This window comes from Astatotilapia calliptera, chromosome 6 (assembly GCF_900246225.1).
Source record: "Astatotilapia calliptera chromosome 6, fAstCal1.2, whole genome shotgun sequence".
Lineage (NCBI taxonomy): Eukaryota > Metazoa > Chordata > Actinopteri > Cichliformes > Cichlidae > Astatotilapia > Astatotilapia calliptera.
The window spans coordinates 32,742,285-32,756,198 of NC_039307.1; the positions used below are offsets into that span (position 1 = coordinate 32,742,285).

Consider the following 13,914-nt stretch of genomic DNA (forward strand, 5'->3'; position numbering starts at 1 on the left):
TTTTGGATGACATTCCTTAAAATAGTTGAAAGTATTTTTCTGAATAAAATGTGACTCAATCTGTAGATGGCAGACGCACAAAAGTACACACAGTAGCCGTAAGCATAAAGATGTTTATGCCAGAATATTTATATGTATGCAACATGTAAAATGTTTCAGGTTTGGTTACCGATTACTAAGCAAATCCTTTCTTTTACTTTCTCTCTTTAGGTAACATGGACAGGCACCACTATGAAACATTTGAGAAATTTGTCAATAATACTTTTCTGCTACACCTTGACAATGGGAGGGCGTGAGTATTTCTGTTCTGTATGTGTTGCTCATATACTGGGCAGAGGTGCTGGTCAGACTGTAACTTTGACATAGCTGACTCTGGATCTGTCCTCTTTTGCAGATTTGGGCGTCACTCCAAAGATGAGCCTTCGATCTTAACTCCCTTAAAACAGTGCTGCAGGTATAAACCAGACCATCACATACATGTAGTGAATTACTTATACATCAGGTAAATATTCAGTTCAGTTTTATCTATATAGCACCAAATCACGCCAGCATTCACCTCATGGTGCTTTATATTGCAAGGATAAAGACTCTACAGTAATAGATTTACAATCAAGACGACCCTTTATGAGCAAGCATTGGCAACAGTAGGGAGGAAAAACTCCCCTTTAACAGGAAGAAACCTCCAGCAGAACCAGGCTCAGGGATGGGCAGCCAGCTGTCGTGGATGGTTGGGGTTGAATGGAGGGAGACAGAACAAAGTTCCTTGGCTTAGTTCAGAAAGTGTGAGAGAACAATCACATTGTACCTTAACCATCAGATGCTGTTCCTCTTTCTCTTTCTTCATCCTATTCTCTTACCCTGTCATTTGGCAATTTTGAAACATCCCAAAGTAACTTCCTTTTTCCATTTATCTTCTTTTTTAAAAACTTTGCTGTCTCTCCAGAATCCGTCGCTCAACTTGGCTACGCCTGCGTCTCCTGACTTTGCCTCAGTATCGATTAAGCGATGTTATGAGAGCGTCACTTTCTCGTGATCCCCTTCACAAGGTGGCCCCACTTCTGGCAGAGCCCCACCTTACGGCTTTAGATCGACGTTTGAAAACTGTCCTAGGAACTGTAAGTCGCTGTCAAAAAGAGCAGAAAAGAAATGACAACGGTGAAGACGTCTTCTATGAGGACACGGCCTCTCTGAAAGACGTGGCCGCTCCCTCTGGTTAGAGCAGTCTCACTTACCTGTCACATTATATCTGTTTATTTCATACTTCTGCAACATGATGCAGGAGTTCAGAGTTATAAAATATCATTTATAGGAGCTATATAATTTTAAAACTCACTTTGATTAGTAACTGTCAGACACATGATGATAAATCATTAACACAATGTAATGCAGTAGTATTGTCATAAATAGGATAACATTTTTCGGGGGCTAGCTAGTCAGTTCCCTGCAATATTATGTGTCCTTCTGCTCTGTGGGCCTGCCTGGTACTGGCTCTTTTTGTATGTGTGTTTTCAACACTTTTGGTACAAAACACCTAATGAAAAGACTTCCGTGTATTTGGTTTAGTGCAGCTATAGCATTAAGTACACCAAACAGTGACTCTGAGTGAATCTGAGCTTTAATTCAAGTTTTCGTCTACATTTAATGTTTTTTCTGTTTTTCTGTTTCTTAACTTGGTTTGTGTTAATAAAATGATTGCTAATAATTCCACTTGAAACTGTTTCAGCTTTATATAAAGAACTCACATGCACTGGCTGAAGATTCAGTGATGATTTAGTTTAGTTTTTTGAAAGGGAACTAACACTTTTCCTGGAAAAGTTCCGCTTATCAGATTGCATCCAAATGCAGACAAAATACACAACAGAAGAATGTTACAGTCATTTCATGAAGTAAAAAGTCACGTGGGGCTGTGAAGAGTAGAGGGGAGCGACCGGAAAACATAGCAGACGTAAACAGCAAACAGAAACCAGGACAGAATAATTGGAAAGAAGAGAAGAAACTTAAAACAAAGTCTAAAGTGGAATACTTTTTTCTCTCTCAAGATTCAAGATTCTTTATTTGTCACGTGCATGGTTATACAGGCAGTGAAATGTGACCTGATACGCTCCTCGACTGTGCAAAGAAAAAAAAGAGAGACAGACAGAACTTTATATACAGTGAATAAGTATATACAAGGAGGACATTATATGCGGCAAGTGGGTGAGTTATGTACATTATATAAATAGAAATGAAATAAGATAAAACAATCTGGAAATTTACAGCTTGTGTACATTGCGAGAGGAGGGTGTTAAAGTGTCTTGTGCTATAGCGAGGCCAGAAGGATTCAGGATGATGAGAATGAGCTAATGAGTCCTGTCTCAGTCACTTAAGGATGATGGGGGTGATTCAACACACGAATGTCCTGAGGATAAAAACTCCTCTTGAGCCTCTCTGTTCTTGTTCGGATGGTGCGAAACCTTCTGCCTGATTTCAGAAGCTGGAACAGTTCGTTGCTGCTCACTCTCTTCTACTCTTCTACTTCCACACATAAATGTCCCCATAGCACGAAAAATGTTTGCATTAAAACTTTTACTTCATTTTGTAAGCTAACTATATTTAAGTAATTTGTACCTTTTTAACACGGAAATTTGTTTCTCGTCAGTCAAACAAACTGTGGCAGGATTTTCCCTCAGGTGTGAGGATACGTCACGGATGGTTAGGCAGCTGGCTGTCCTCCTTCTCCTTTCCTTTCAGGGCTCCAATCAATAATTTACCTTGCTCAGCCGTATCGATGTCAGCTACTCCCTTACCTCTTCTCTTACCCTTGCTCACTTGCTTTTTCCAGAAAAACTGCTGATGACATAAGGGTAAAAGAGCTCATTAACGAATGACTGAAAAAAAGGAGAAGGAACTGTCAGATAGGTGTTACTGGTCTTTGGGAAAACAGCAGAAGCAGTGGGAGGATAGCTGAAGGTGACTTTCTCAGCCTTAAGACGCTGATATACACGGGACAGTAAACTTCTGGGAATACAGACTTTTTACAGAAGTTTAGTTTTTTTCTGACCAGCTTTTTCTCATTTTATCGTTAAACCTGAAATCGATCAATATGTCTGGAGTCAGTAGTGATCAGCTGCACAAATCAACTTTATCTGTCTATTCGGTGAGTTTACATCATGTTTCTTTTGTTTTTGTTCATTGTGTTGAAACCTGGGGACCGGTATAGTATTCATTATTTAAAGAAGGATTTTGTATATTTAAACTAGGCCGGGGCGCACTTGGAGGTGAGTATAAAAATACATTTTAGCGTTACGCTTCAAGTCACTGCTGAGTTCACCTGGTGTGGTGCTCAGTTTGTATTTCGTGTGTTACTGCAGAACTTGATGGAGCACTTCAACCCAGGCCTTCAGAAGCTCGTTGCTCTTGGAAACAGCTACATCAAGGCCTTTCAAGGTGAGCGAGGTTGTGAATGACTGAAAGGAGCAGTTACACTGTGGAGAATGTGGATTTTGTTGTTAGCACTAGTGTAGATGTTGGATCAGGATTGTACAGAGATGATTGAAGTAAAGTCTGCCCATGGAGACCCTAAGAAGGAGGCCACAAGCTGCAATTAAAATCCAAAAAATGTCACAGGATTGTAAATGTCTATCAAGGACCTACTCATTTGTAGAAGTTATTTGGTTAGGAAAAGATATAAAGAGATTTGTACATGTGAATATGAAAATATGATTTGATAAAAATAATCTATTTGATTGCTGACATTAAGCAGAATTTAAAACCTTTTTTTCTCCAGAGATGAGAGATTTTTTTTGTGTGCATCACCTTTTATTTGCATGTCCGAGTTGTCCGACTTTTCCATTGTACATTTTCCAATCTTAATCACGTGTGTCACATTGCATAGTGCAAGCAGCATGCATCATTCATGCATCTCTGTGCCTGATAAAACAATTCAGGCTATCAGCCACAGGGCAGTGGGGCTGTGCCGTAAAACTATACCAAGTGGCACGAGGCTATTCTTAGACCAGAATCACATATCAAATAACACTGCCAGTCTTTTAAAAGTAATGAATAAAAGCAGAACTGTTCGACACAATAAGAAGCAGTTTAAGTGGTTGTGATGTTACTGTAGAGTTTATAGATTTGTCAGTTTGATTTGTCTAAATGTGAAAAGCTACATTTGTCTCTCGATGTCTGTATGTTGCAGCCTTAGGCGTTTGCAGTGAGGCCTATTTCAGCGCTGTGGCTAAGATGGGCGACCAGGCACTTCACACACTTTCATCTCGCTCCCTTGGTACGAGTGTGTGTATTTGTGACTCATTACTAAACAGGTTTCACCCTTGATTTATTGCTTTCATTAGAGAAGCATCGTTATCAAGAGTGCTCTACTGAGACACTGCACTTGCACAAACACAGTCTAGATTTTAAACCACACAAAGTAAATTTCAATTGTACTCTCCTTCTTTTCATACATATAGGCTACATATACGTGTGTGTGTGTATTTACTGATTCTTTTAGCTAGTGTGTGTGCACTATATTTTATGGAAGCTTTCCCTTTGTCATTAGAGATGTGTGTTATCATTCTTCAGCGGTAATTAGCTTTATGCTACTATTAAGACAGTGTTGGCTAGCATACATGTGGTTTCGGTAGGTTGGCTAACTGTGAAGGTCAGGGAACCACAGCGTGACCAGGAGCCCTATTGAGTGGCAGCCACTGAATTATAGATGAGGGCAGTCTTTCAGCTCCACTCAGTTTATTAGCTCAACCGCAATCCTTGACAATAGACAAGGCCGGAGGCGCCCACAGTATATAGGGTTGGCTAACTTTCCACCATCGTAGCAACCGGACTCGTTCATGGCTCAAGTGGTTTTACACTGTGTTAAAGTTTTAGATCAAATTACTGACATTCCCAATAAGATTTCGCTTTCTTCAAATATTTTTCCGTACAGAATTGTTTTTTTTTTTCTTTGAACAGGGGATGTCCTGATCCAGATTTCAGAAACACAGAGGAGGCTCACTGCAGAGATGGAGGGAGTGGTTGGTACATTTCCTCAGTAAATGATGATCCCTGCAGTCTTTAAAATACTACATACAGCAGTTCTACTTCTGTGAATTTAATTTTGTTTGCTTGAAAGTTTTTACCAAACTGAAAATAATGCTTGGTGGGTATTAAGCTATATTTGACAGAATAATAACCGCTATACATTATTTGTCAAATGATGAGTAAAAACAGCTACAATAAGTATTTTGCTTCAATGTAACTTCCCCAGTTTGTCCCCAGATCTTTGAATTTGTGAGTTCAGCATTTATAGGATGCTAGTAAAAGCAGATTTCACTTCTTACAAACTGCTTCATCGAAGTTAGCTACATAAAGCCTCGAGGACACTAGTTTGTCCCTGTATGTTATTTTTCTTTTGACACTAAAACCCCTGTGCCTAATTGTGGTATGAATAATCAAAGCATGGCCTCTGATTACAAAGCTGGCCTGAGGAAGGAGCACATTTGCATTTAGATTTAGTCAAACAGCACAATGAACCTGATAATTAAAGCCTGTGTTTAAACAAGAGGACAGATGGTTCATCACTGTTCCAGTTGAATTCTTTCTTTCTGCTGCAGTTTCGATGGTTCCAGATAGAAGTGTTGCAAGCAATGGAGAAGAATATCAAGTTGGACGAGGAGTATATTGATGTGAGTGTAATGCATTGGGAAAGCTTACGTTTTTCTGCCTGTGAAATTAAGAAAACTTTCTGGACTATTTTAGGTTTTTTGGTTTATGGTAAATAAACCAAACTTTAACAATCCTACAGTGCGACTGTAATAGTTTCAAAATACTATTGCATTCATTTATTTTTTCTTTTTTAATTAACAAAGTACATTTTAAGCTTCCAAGCTTTGTTTCAAGTCAGATCAGCTTGAAATCATCAATAATTAGTAGTTACCCTAAAACTGTCTTAAAGTTGGAACGGGTTAAAAACACAGATGAATAAAGTTTTAAACAAACCCTGTAATCTGTGACAGGAACAGGCCATATTCTTCTCAAGATTTACTTTTAACAAATTTCCTATGTGTGGGACTAATAAGGTTCTCTTATCTTATCTTTAAAAATCACTCCACGTAATTCTTTGAGTGAAAACGGAGCTTCTGGTTCTTTTGTCAGCAATTTCATCTTTGGACTTAATTAGAATAAGAAACAGAGGGGTGCTGCATCGCCAGCAGCACAAGCAGGTGAGAGGACAAAGATGGAGAGCGGTTGACCAGCACTAGGATAAACATGACCTGCTAAGCCTCTTACAATTTTTGTATAGTTTGCAAATAAACTTTCTTTGTGCCGCAGGGCAGTCGCAGAGTGTACGAGCTGGAAGTAAGAAACCAAGCGGAGGCTTTGGAGAAGCAGCTCAGACGGGGAACCTACAGAGACTCTCTGGTAGTTACACAAACATACATAGAAAAATATTATGTGTTGACATTATGCACATTCATATTAATGCACACACAAATACACACACACAGTCCAGTAATACACCTTGTGAGTGTATCATTGTAGGTGCATGCCCTCATGTTCATTGTTCCCTGTGCGTGCGGTTTTAGGAGAACAGTGAATACATGCTGTACCTGCGGCAGAGCCATCAGGAGATCTTAAAGGAGGAGGAGAGGAGGTATCGCTTCTTGGCAGAGAAACACTGTGGCCTCACTCAGTCACTGCTGTTCCTAATTAACAAGGTATTCATACACACTGGCCAACCTACACAGTAGAGTTGATTAACCCTGAGCAGCATCTGTGTGAGATTAAGGTAAAATGGTATTATCTTACTTTTGCCATAATTTATTCAGTACTAGTGCGCTCTTTGAGCTACAAGTGCACTTGTTGCTAAATGTAATGGTGTAACTGGTCAGATCTGTTGATTCAAATGCAATGAAATCAGAAAAATCGAGTTTAAGCAGGAAAAATAAATGTTGTAAATCTGGGAGATTACGGTGTCGGTGTGAAAAGCTCCATTAATAGGTGGGTCCCAAAAAAAATGTTTAACATATGAAATATTTTCAAAAATTTTACGTGTTCAGTATGTAAAGGCCTTAAATCTTTTATTTTTAGGTGACATGATGATGGGTCAGTTTAGTCACCAGTAACCTTGTAACCTGCTGAAAGGCACATTACATACTTTTTAAAGAAATACTCACTACAATCTGCTCTGCAAAACAAGGAACAAAAAACATGTTAGATATAATACAGAAATACAAAATTTTGCTTAATTTATATTTTCTTTTACATTCATCAGAAAAAAAGCTGATGAATGTATTATTATGTAATACAAGTTTCCTTTGAAAGAAAACTTTTGCAGCCTTCAATATAGCCGGTACACTGAACAATAACTAGTTTTTGTAACATTTTGAATATATAATTACTGTCCTGACCGATAAGCTGCATTTCCCACTTCATGGTAGTAGATGGAGCTTAGTATTCTGTGTATCAGCTACATCAGCTGCAATCCATCATGTTGTGAAGGGAAGGCCGACTGCAGCCATCAGCCATGAGCTTGGAGTGCTTTTTCCACCAAGACACTGAACTGCCCAGCCTTTTTATCCCAGTCATGTGGGACCTTGCCAATATCTTGTTCATCTGATGAAACTCACTTCTCAGTGTCATGTGTCTTATTTACTGAAGCAATATGTCTTAGACCTAAACCTAGAAAAACACATTAAGACAATAACAAAATCAGCTTACTATCACCTCAAGAATATTTCAAGGATAAAAGATCTGATGTCTCAACAGGACCTGGAAAAACTAGTCCATGCATTCATCTTTAGCAGGCTTGATTACTGTAACAGCATCTTTACAGGTCTACCTAAAAAAATCAGTCAGACAACTACAGCTCATTCAGAACTCTGCTGCTCGAGTCCTCACTAAGACCAAAAAAGTGGACCACATCAGTCCAGCTCTGAGGTCTTTACACTGGCTGCCTGTCCATCAGAGAATAGACTTTAAAGTTCTGATGCTGGTCTATAAAGCTCTGAATGGTTTAGGACCAAAATACATCAGTGACCTCCTGACCCAGTATGAACCTTCCAGATCCCTCAGGTCATCTGGATCCGGTCTTTTATCAGTTCCCAGAGTCAGAACCAGACACGGAGAAGCTGCATTCAGCTTTTATGCTCCTTATATCTGGAACAAACTCCCAGAAAGCCTCAGATCAGCTGAAACACTCAGTTTATTTAAATCCAGGTTGAAGACTCACCTGTTCTCAGCTGTATTTGAATAAAGCACCAAATCCACACTTTAAGCTTAAACTTCAAAACTTACATTTTAACTACTGATTTTATCTACTGTTCTGATTTTATCTGTTTTGATTTTTGATCTTATATACTGTTTTGTTTGTTTGTTAGTTAGTTAGTTAGTTAGTTAGTTAGTTAGTTTTTAATCAATTTTAAATCATGCTTTTTATTTGTTTTTGTTTCTAATGTCTCTGTAAAGCACTTTGAATCACCTTGTTGTTGAATTGTGCTACACAAATAAACTTGCCTTGCCTAGTCATGTTGCTGAATGATCAAACTGAGATGGAATGAGGCGCTCACCTCTAATCCGTTTTCAGACTGGTGCATCTCTCCAGCAGAAGGCAGACGGATGGAAAGAGAAAGTGAATGACACCAGAGTCTCCAGATCTCGAACACCCACCCATTCAGACCAAGAGGCACAGGTACCAGCACTTTATCAGGTTTACTCATTTTTTTTTAGCCAATAGGAACATTACACATGAGTATGCCACGCACTATAAAACAAGGTACAGTGGCTGTGGTTTCTCAGCGAAACACTGCACAGTCTGCTGCGTTTGAATTTGTGGAAACATAGGAACAGAAACCAAGTCAAGTCTCACCGTCTTATTTTTCTTATAGTTCAATAAATAAACCAAAGTCTATTTAAAATAATTTATGTTAAATTCACTTAATAAGTGGCATCTGTTATGTTTACTAGCATCCCCAGTCTAGTTCAGCAGCTGTATTTGTATTCTCATGTGTCTGTTCTCTGCTAATAATGTACTATTTGTGCTGTAAAGGTTGCTTAGTCCATCATCTACAGCTGAAGTGCTTCACAGCGAGTGTAAGCACATATTTGCTTGGTTTATTTGTACAACATGGTGTTTAGTTTTTCCAGCATTGGTCTCTGTGGTTCTTTAGAAATCTTGACACTAAATCGAGCACCAGCACCAGATTGTTTATTTATAATCGTAATATTCCTGCTGAAAGCAAACCTTGCTATGCCAGACTTCAAATAAAAAAATCCGATCAGTGGGATCTGTATTCTGTGTCTGCTTAGCTGCGAGGTTCAGTGAGCTCCCTGCTGCAGACGGTAGCCAGAGATGAGGATATGTCCTGGGCCAGGCGGGAGCAGCACGCACTGGGCAGAGTCCCTTCTAGAGGTGGGAGGTGTGCTGTTCTAATTATAAGAGCTGTATATTAATATGTGATTATTTGATAACCTTTGATGCCAGAGAAGATTAGAAGTATTAATTTTTGCTTGTTTATATGCATTCATTCATGCATGCCTAAAATATTCCTATTAATATTCTTTTAATCTTTTTCTCCTCTCTGTTTCTCCTTCATCTTTCCTCTCCCTCCAGCACCGTCTCCCCTCCCCAGCCGCTCTCGCTCCAGTTCAGTGGGGGAATCTTTAGGCCTGGGAGGAGGGAGAGTCATGAGAGCGCTGGTTTCTCATCCCTCCTCATCCAACCCAAAGCTCCTGCCTTTCAACAGGGGCGAGACTGTCATCGTCCTGGTCCAGGAGCCACGCAACGGGTGGCTGTATGGGCGCACTGACAGCAGCCTGCGGTGGGAAATAAACATTTACGTGCATGTGCCGTTTTTGAAATGCTTCGTCTTTACAGTGTTCAGTTATCATCTGCACCCAATCTTAAAATTGATGGCCTTATAAAAAAAAAAGTCTCTCACAGAGTTTTTCCAATAAAAGGGTAAAGATGTCAACCTTTTACCACTTTGAGCTCCTAGATCAAGTCACAAATTTGTTTTGCTCATGATACTATTTAAAAAAAAAATACAATTATTACTGTAAAACTAAATAATAGTAACTCAAAAGACCAGAAACCAGTAAAACAAACAGAAACTCTGTGATTGTGGCACATCACATCCGTCTCTCATGAAATCTCCCTCAGGGTTCCCCAGATTATCAGCTTTGGGTTAGTTCGCATCATCGTGCGATGCTAAGCCCGAACCATCTAACCATCAGTGTTAGGATTATGAGGGAAAAGATTATTATGTGGGAAAAGGTTGAGAACCTGTGATTTAAAGGATTGCTCTTGTGTTTGGTTGACAGACTACACGAGCGCTGAAAAAAACACAAGACTGAGAATTACAGAGTCTGTTGCTGGAATTAGTTTTTTGATTTATGTAAAGACAGGAAGACACATGATGTTTAATTTTCTGTCTTTTCTCCTCCAGTCAGGGCTGGTTCCCTGCTGCGTACGTGGCCCCTATTGAGGATTTCTCCAATAATTTAGCAACAAGGTAGGAGACAGATACTAATCTCAAATCTGTATGCCAAAATGTTCTTTCTCTGGCATGACACTGGACACCAAGAAAAAAAGATATTGGGGCAAACCACAGGATCTAATCTCTATGATATGTGAATATTTAGGTTGCTGCTCTGGGAGAAGATGTTATTATTTTTGTCTGTGAAGGTTCTCAGTCATCCAGGTCATCGTAGTCAAAGGAGCTTGCAAAGAAAAGCGTCTGGACTTCTTTAAGTTACTTGAAGACGTTTCACCTCTCATCCGAGAAGCTTCTTCAGTTCTAAGGTCAAATGGTGGAGAGTCCCAGATATAAACCTAGTGTGAGTATCCCCCCCACAGAGGGACAAAAGGACCCCCTGATGATCCTCTAATCGCCTGAGCCAAGGTGTGAAACTGGGTGTGGGTCCCAATCAGCCAGAGTTTCGGGTGTGTTCATTGTGAAACCTGGCCCCACCTTATCATGCGAATTCCTGAGATCAGATGGCCCAGGAAGTGAGTGGGTGTTAAGGCGTCTGGGAAGGGATCTCAAAACTGGATTATAGATGGCAGAGAGTTGGTGTCGTAAACCCCCGCCTCTGTTCAAAGATGGTCGCTCACAGTGGACATAGATGGCTTCTTTCACTCCTCTTTCTTCCTCTCCACCATTTGACCTTAGAACTGAAGAAGCTTCTCAGATGAGAGGTGAAACGTCTTCAAGCAACTTAAAGAAGTCCAGACGCTTTTCTTTGCAAGCTCCTTTGACATGTTGTTATTTTGTTATCCTTTAGTAAAATATTCCAGATATTTTTCCCACTATGAATCACTTAAAAGATTCTGCTCCTTTTGCCCCAACAGTGGCAGTTCTCTAAGAAGTCACAGTATGAACAATCTGAATGACAGTGACACCTACGCCGACCAGTCAGAGAGCAAGAGTTACGGAGACGTCCCACCCCCGGCCACACCCAATCGTAGAGCCTCCGTGGACTTCAGGCCTATCTCTCCACTCCCTGAGAAGAAGGGAGAAGAGGCATTGGAGACGAAGCCGAGTCAAACAAGGAGCTACAATGAACATCCACTTCCTCCCCCACCGCCTCCCCCTCCACCAATTCAGAGTGCAAGGAGGAGTTCAGGAGATTTTCGGCCCATTTCTCCCCTACCTGACAGAAAGGGTGGATCAGCATCTGACGTCCAGGTGCTACATGTTTGACTTTAATGAAAATTGTCTCTTTAACACAGAAAAATACGCAACACTTCAGTGCTAAGTGTGGATTTGTATTCATTTATTTATTTGTATTTTTTGTAGGCATTATCACCACATGGACCCCCTGAAAACCCACTGTTTCCCAGGTAATTAGACATGGATTATGTATGCATTTATGGATTATTGTTATGTATTGTTCTGGAAAAAAAAACGCCAGTGCAGCACTGCTTTGCCAATATACCATGATCCAATATATATGAATCCTATGAATTGTCTTCCCAGAAAACTAGATTACACTTGAGAATCTGCAAGAAACATCTTTTTGAATCCCAATTCCCACTGCAAACAATAAAACCCGATCAAAGTTTACTTGAAACAAAGACCTCCACAGAGTGCTCATTGCACACTGTCAAAATGTACCACCCTCAGGCTGTGGTGTGATGTTAGTGTCTAAACCTAGAGTGTGTGCACCTCTGTCTGAGTGGTTTATTGGTATTGGCAGAAAGCAGTTGAGTGCATGTGGTGTTGTATATCATTTTCCATCATCCTCTCATTTCAGAGGCACAAACCCATTCGCCACGGTAAAGCTTCGTCCCACGACGACCAATGACAGATCTGCTCCTCAGATCCATTAATCCATCGGCACTCGTGCATGCAGGGTTTGTTACTGATGCTGTGAGATCAGGTTGTGGAGGCAGGACATACATTTTTGTTAGTGAATGACGTGACATGTCTGAAATGTGAATGCTCTGAGTGAAATGGCCAGAAGGTTTGTACCGTTTTAAGATAACGTATCTCCCATATCAAAGAAGATACTGTAATACACATCGATTAATCAAATATTAAAACCATTGAGTTGATCATAGCATTAATTCAGACAGGCCACAAAGACAAGCTGCGCTGAGCAGTCTCAGCTCACATTAGCTCATCGACATCCCTTTCATAATTTTATATAAGGAACACTGATTAACCTTTGAGTGACTAATTTTTAGTTGTAAAAACTTCCTACTATGAACTTATCAATCCACAGTTATGGTAAATTGTAAGGTTTTATATATCAGGACAGAGTAAAACTAATCTGGACCTTTCTAAGTTTTAAAACTAGCTAAATGCAGCCCAGTTGAACTACAAAACATGACATATTACGCTGTGTCATAATTTCTTTAACAAAAATTAAGCAAAGCTACAGAAAAATGTGAAAAACTAAGCACACAGGTACTTTAATTAAGAGAGTATGTAGCAGCTAGTCGCTGCTGGTCAGATTGACTTGATTAACTAATCATCAGCTGGTGTTACCACCACTATATAGCAGAACACAATGCTACAAGCCTCTTAGGAGGGGATGCCCCAGGAAATTCACCCCAAAGTCAGACTTTGCAGAGCTCACACAATTACCAAAAAGCACAGAGCTACATCTACAAGCCTCAGTTAGCATGCTAAATTGTAAAGTTCTTGACAGTACAATTAGAAAAAGACTGGACAGATATGGCTTATATAGAATGGTTGCCAGAAGAAAGCCTCTTCTCTCTAAAAATAAAATATTGCAGCAGAGCTTAGATATGCAAAGTTACATCTGCACAAGACTCAAGACTTTGGGAACAACGAGTGGAGGTGGTTGACCATAATGCACAGCAGTAGGTTTGGAGAAAACCAAACAGCATATCGACACAAAACCCTCCTACCAACGGCACAGTGGTGACGGAGTGATGCTTTGGGCTTGTTTTGCAGCCACAGGACCTGGAAACCTTACAGTCAACCTTGAACTCCTCAGTCAAAGCACAGACCTCAACCCGAAATTCTGCGATCGGACCTTCAGAGAACTATGCATAAATTAAAGCTCACAAATCTCAATAAACTCAGGCAGTGTTACAAAGAAGAGTGGATCAAAGTTCCTCCACAACAATGTTGGCTGATAATGTCACACAATTACTTCACGCTGCTAAAGGTGGTTCTATGGAATCATGTGATGTGCTTTGTTTTCTGACACTGCTTCAGTATTTTGGTTTAGTTTTTGTTACATAAATAATAGAAAGGTGTAATATGTCATGTTTTGTTACACATGACGAACTGTACTTATTTTATGTTAAAACCTACAAAGGACCAGAAGAGTTTTGCTGCAGGCTTGCGAGCCACTTTGCAACCCGCCTCCACCCCATGACCTTCTTTCTGTCTGTATCTCTTGTTATTAATGTTCACTCTGTTCTGTACCAGGATCCTGTTGCTCCATAGTCATGTGACGCCA

General features: G+C 40.0%; 2 protein-coding genes across 4 annotated transcripts in view; both read left to right on the forward strand.

Annotated features, from left to right (window-relative positions):
• The window catches only part of fam20cl (family with sequence similarity 20 member C, like), a 37,236-nt gene extending 35,534 nt beyond the window's left edge, over positions 1-1,702 (forward strand). For both annotated transcript variants that reach the window (XM_026171801.1, XM_026171802.1), the window contains exons 9-11: positions 211-292; positions 395-454; positions 944-1,702. In XM_026171801.1, coding sequence (XP_026027586.1) covers positions 211-292; positions 395-454; positions 944-1,217 — 416 coding nt within the window. In that variant the 3' untranslated portion in view covers positions 1,218-1,702. The remainder of the gene's footprint in view (positions 1-210; positions 293-394; positions 455-943) is intronic.
• Positions 1,703-2,059: 357 nt separating this feature from the next.
• On the forward strand, positions 2,060-13,650 carry baiap2l2b (BAR/IMD domain containing adaptor protein 2 like 2b). 2 transcript variants are annotated; one of them, XM_026171804.1, is made up of 14 exons: positions 2,060-2,196; positions 3,351-3,426; positions 4,178-4,264; positions 4,948-5,009; positions 5,589-5,660; positions 6,307-6,396; positions 6,561-6,692; positions 8,561-8,665; positions 9,283-9,385; positions 9,587-9,794; positions 10,422-10,487; positions 11,327-11,663; positions 11,775-11,818; positions 12,232-13,650. In XM_026171804.1, the coding sequence occupies exons 2-14, from the start codon at positions 3,357-3,359 to the stop codon at positions 12,305-12,307; spliced, it is 1,452 nt and encodes a 483-aa protein (XP_026027589.1). In that variant the 5' UTR covers positions 2,060-2,196; positions 3,351-3,356; the 3' UTR covers positions 12,308-13,650. The 2 variants fall into 2 exon arrangements, with proteins under 2 accessions (XP_026027589.1, XP_026027588.1); XM_026171803.1 differs by having other exon boundaries at positions 2,060-3,426.
• The last annotated feature ends 264 nt before the right edge of the window (positions 13,651-13,914 follow it).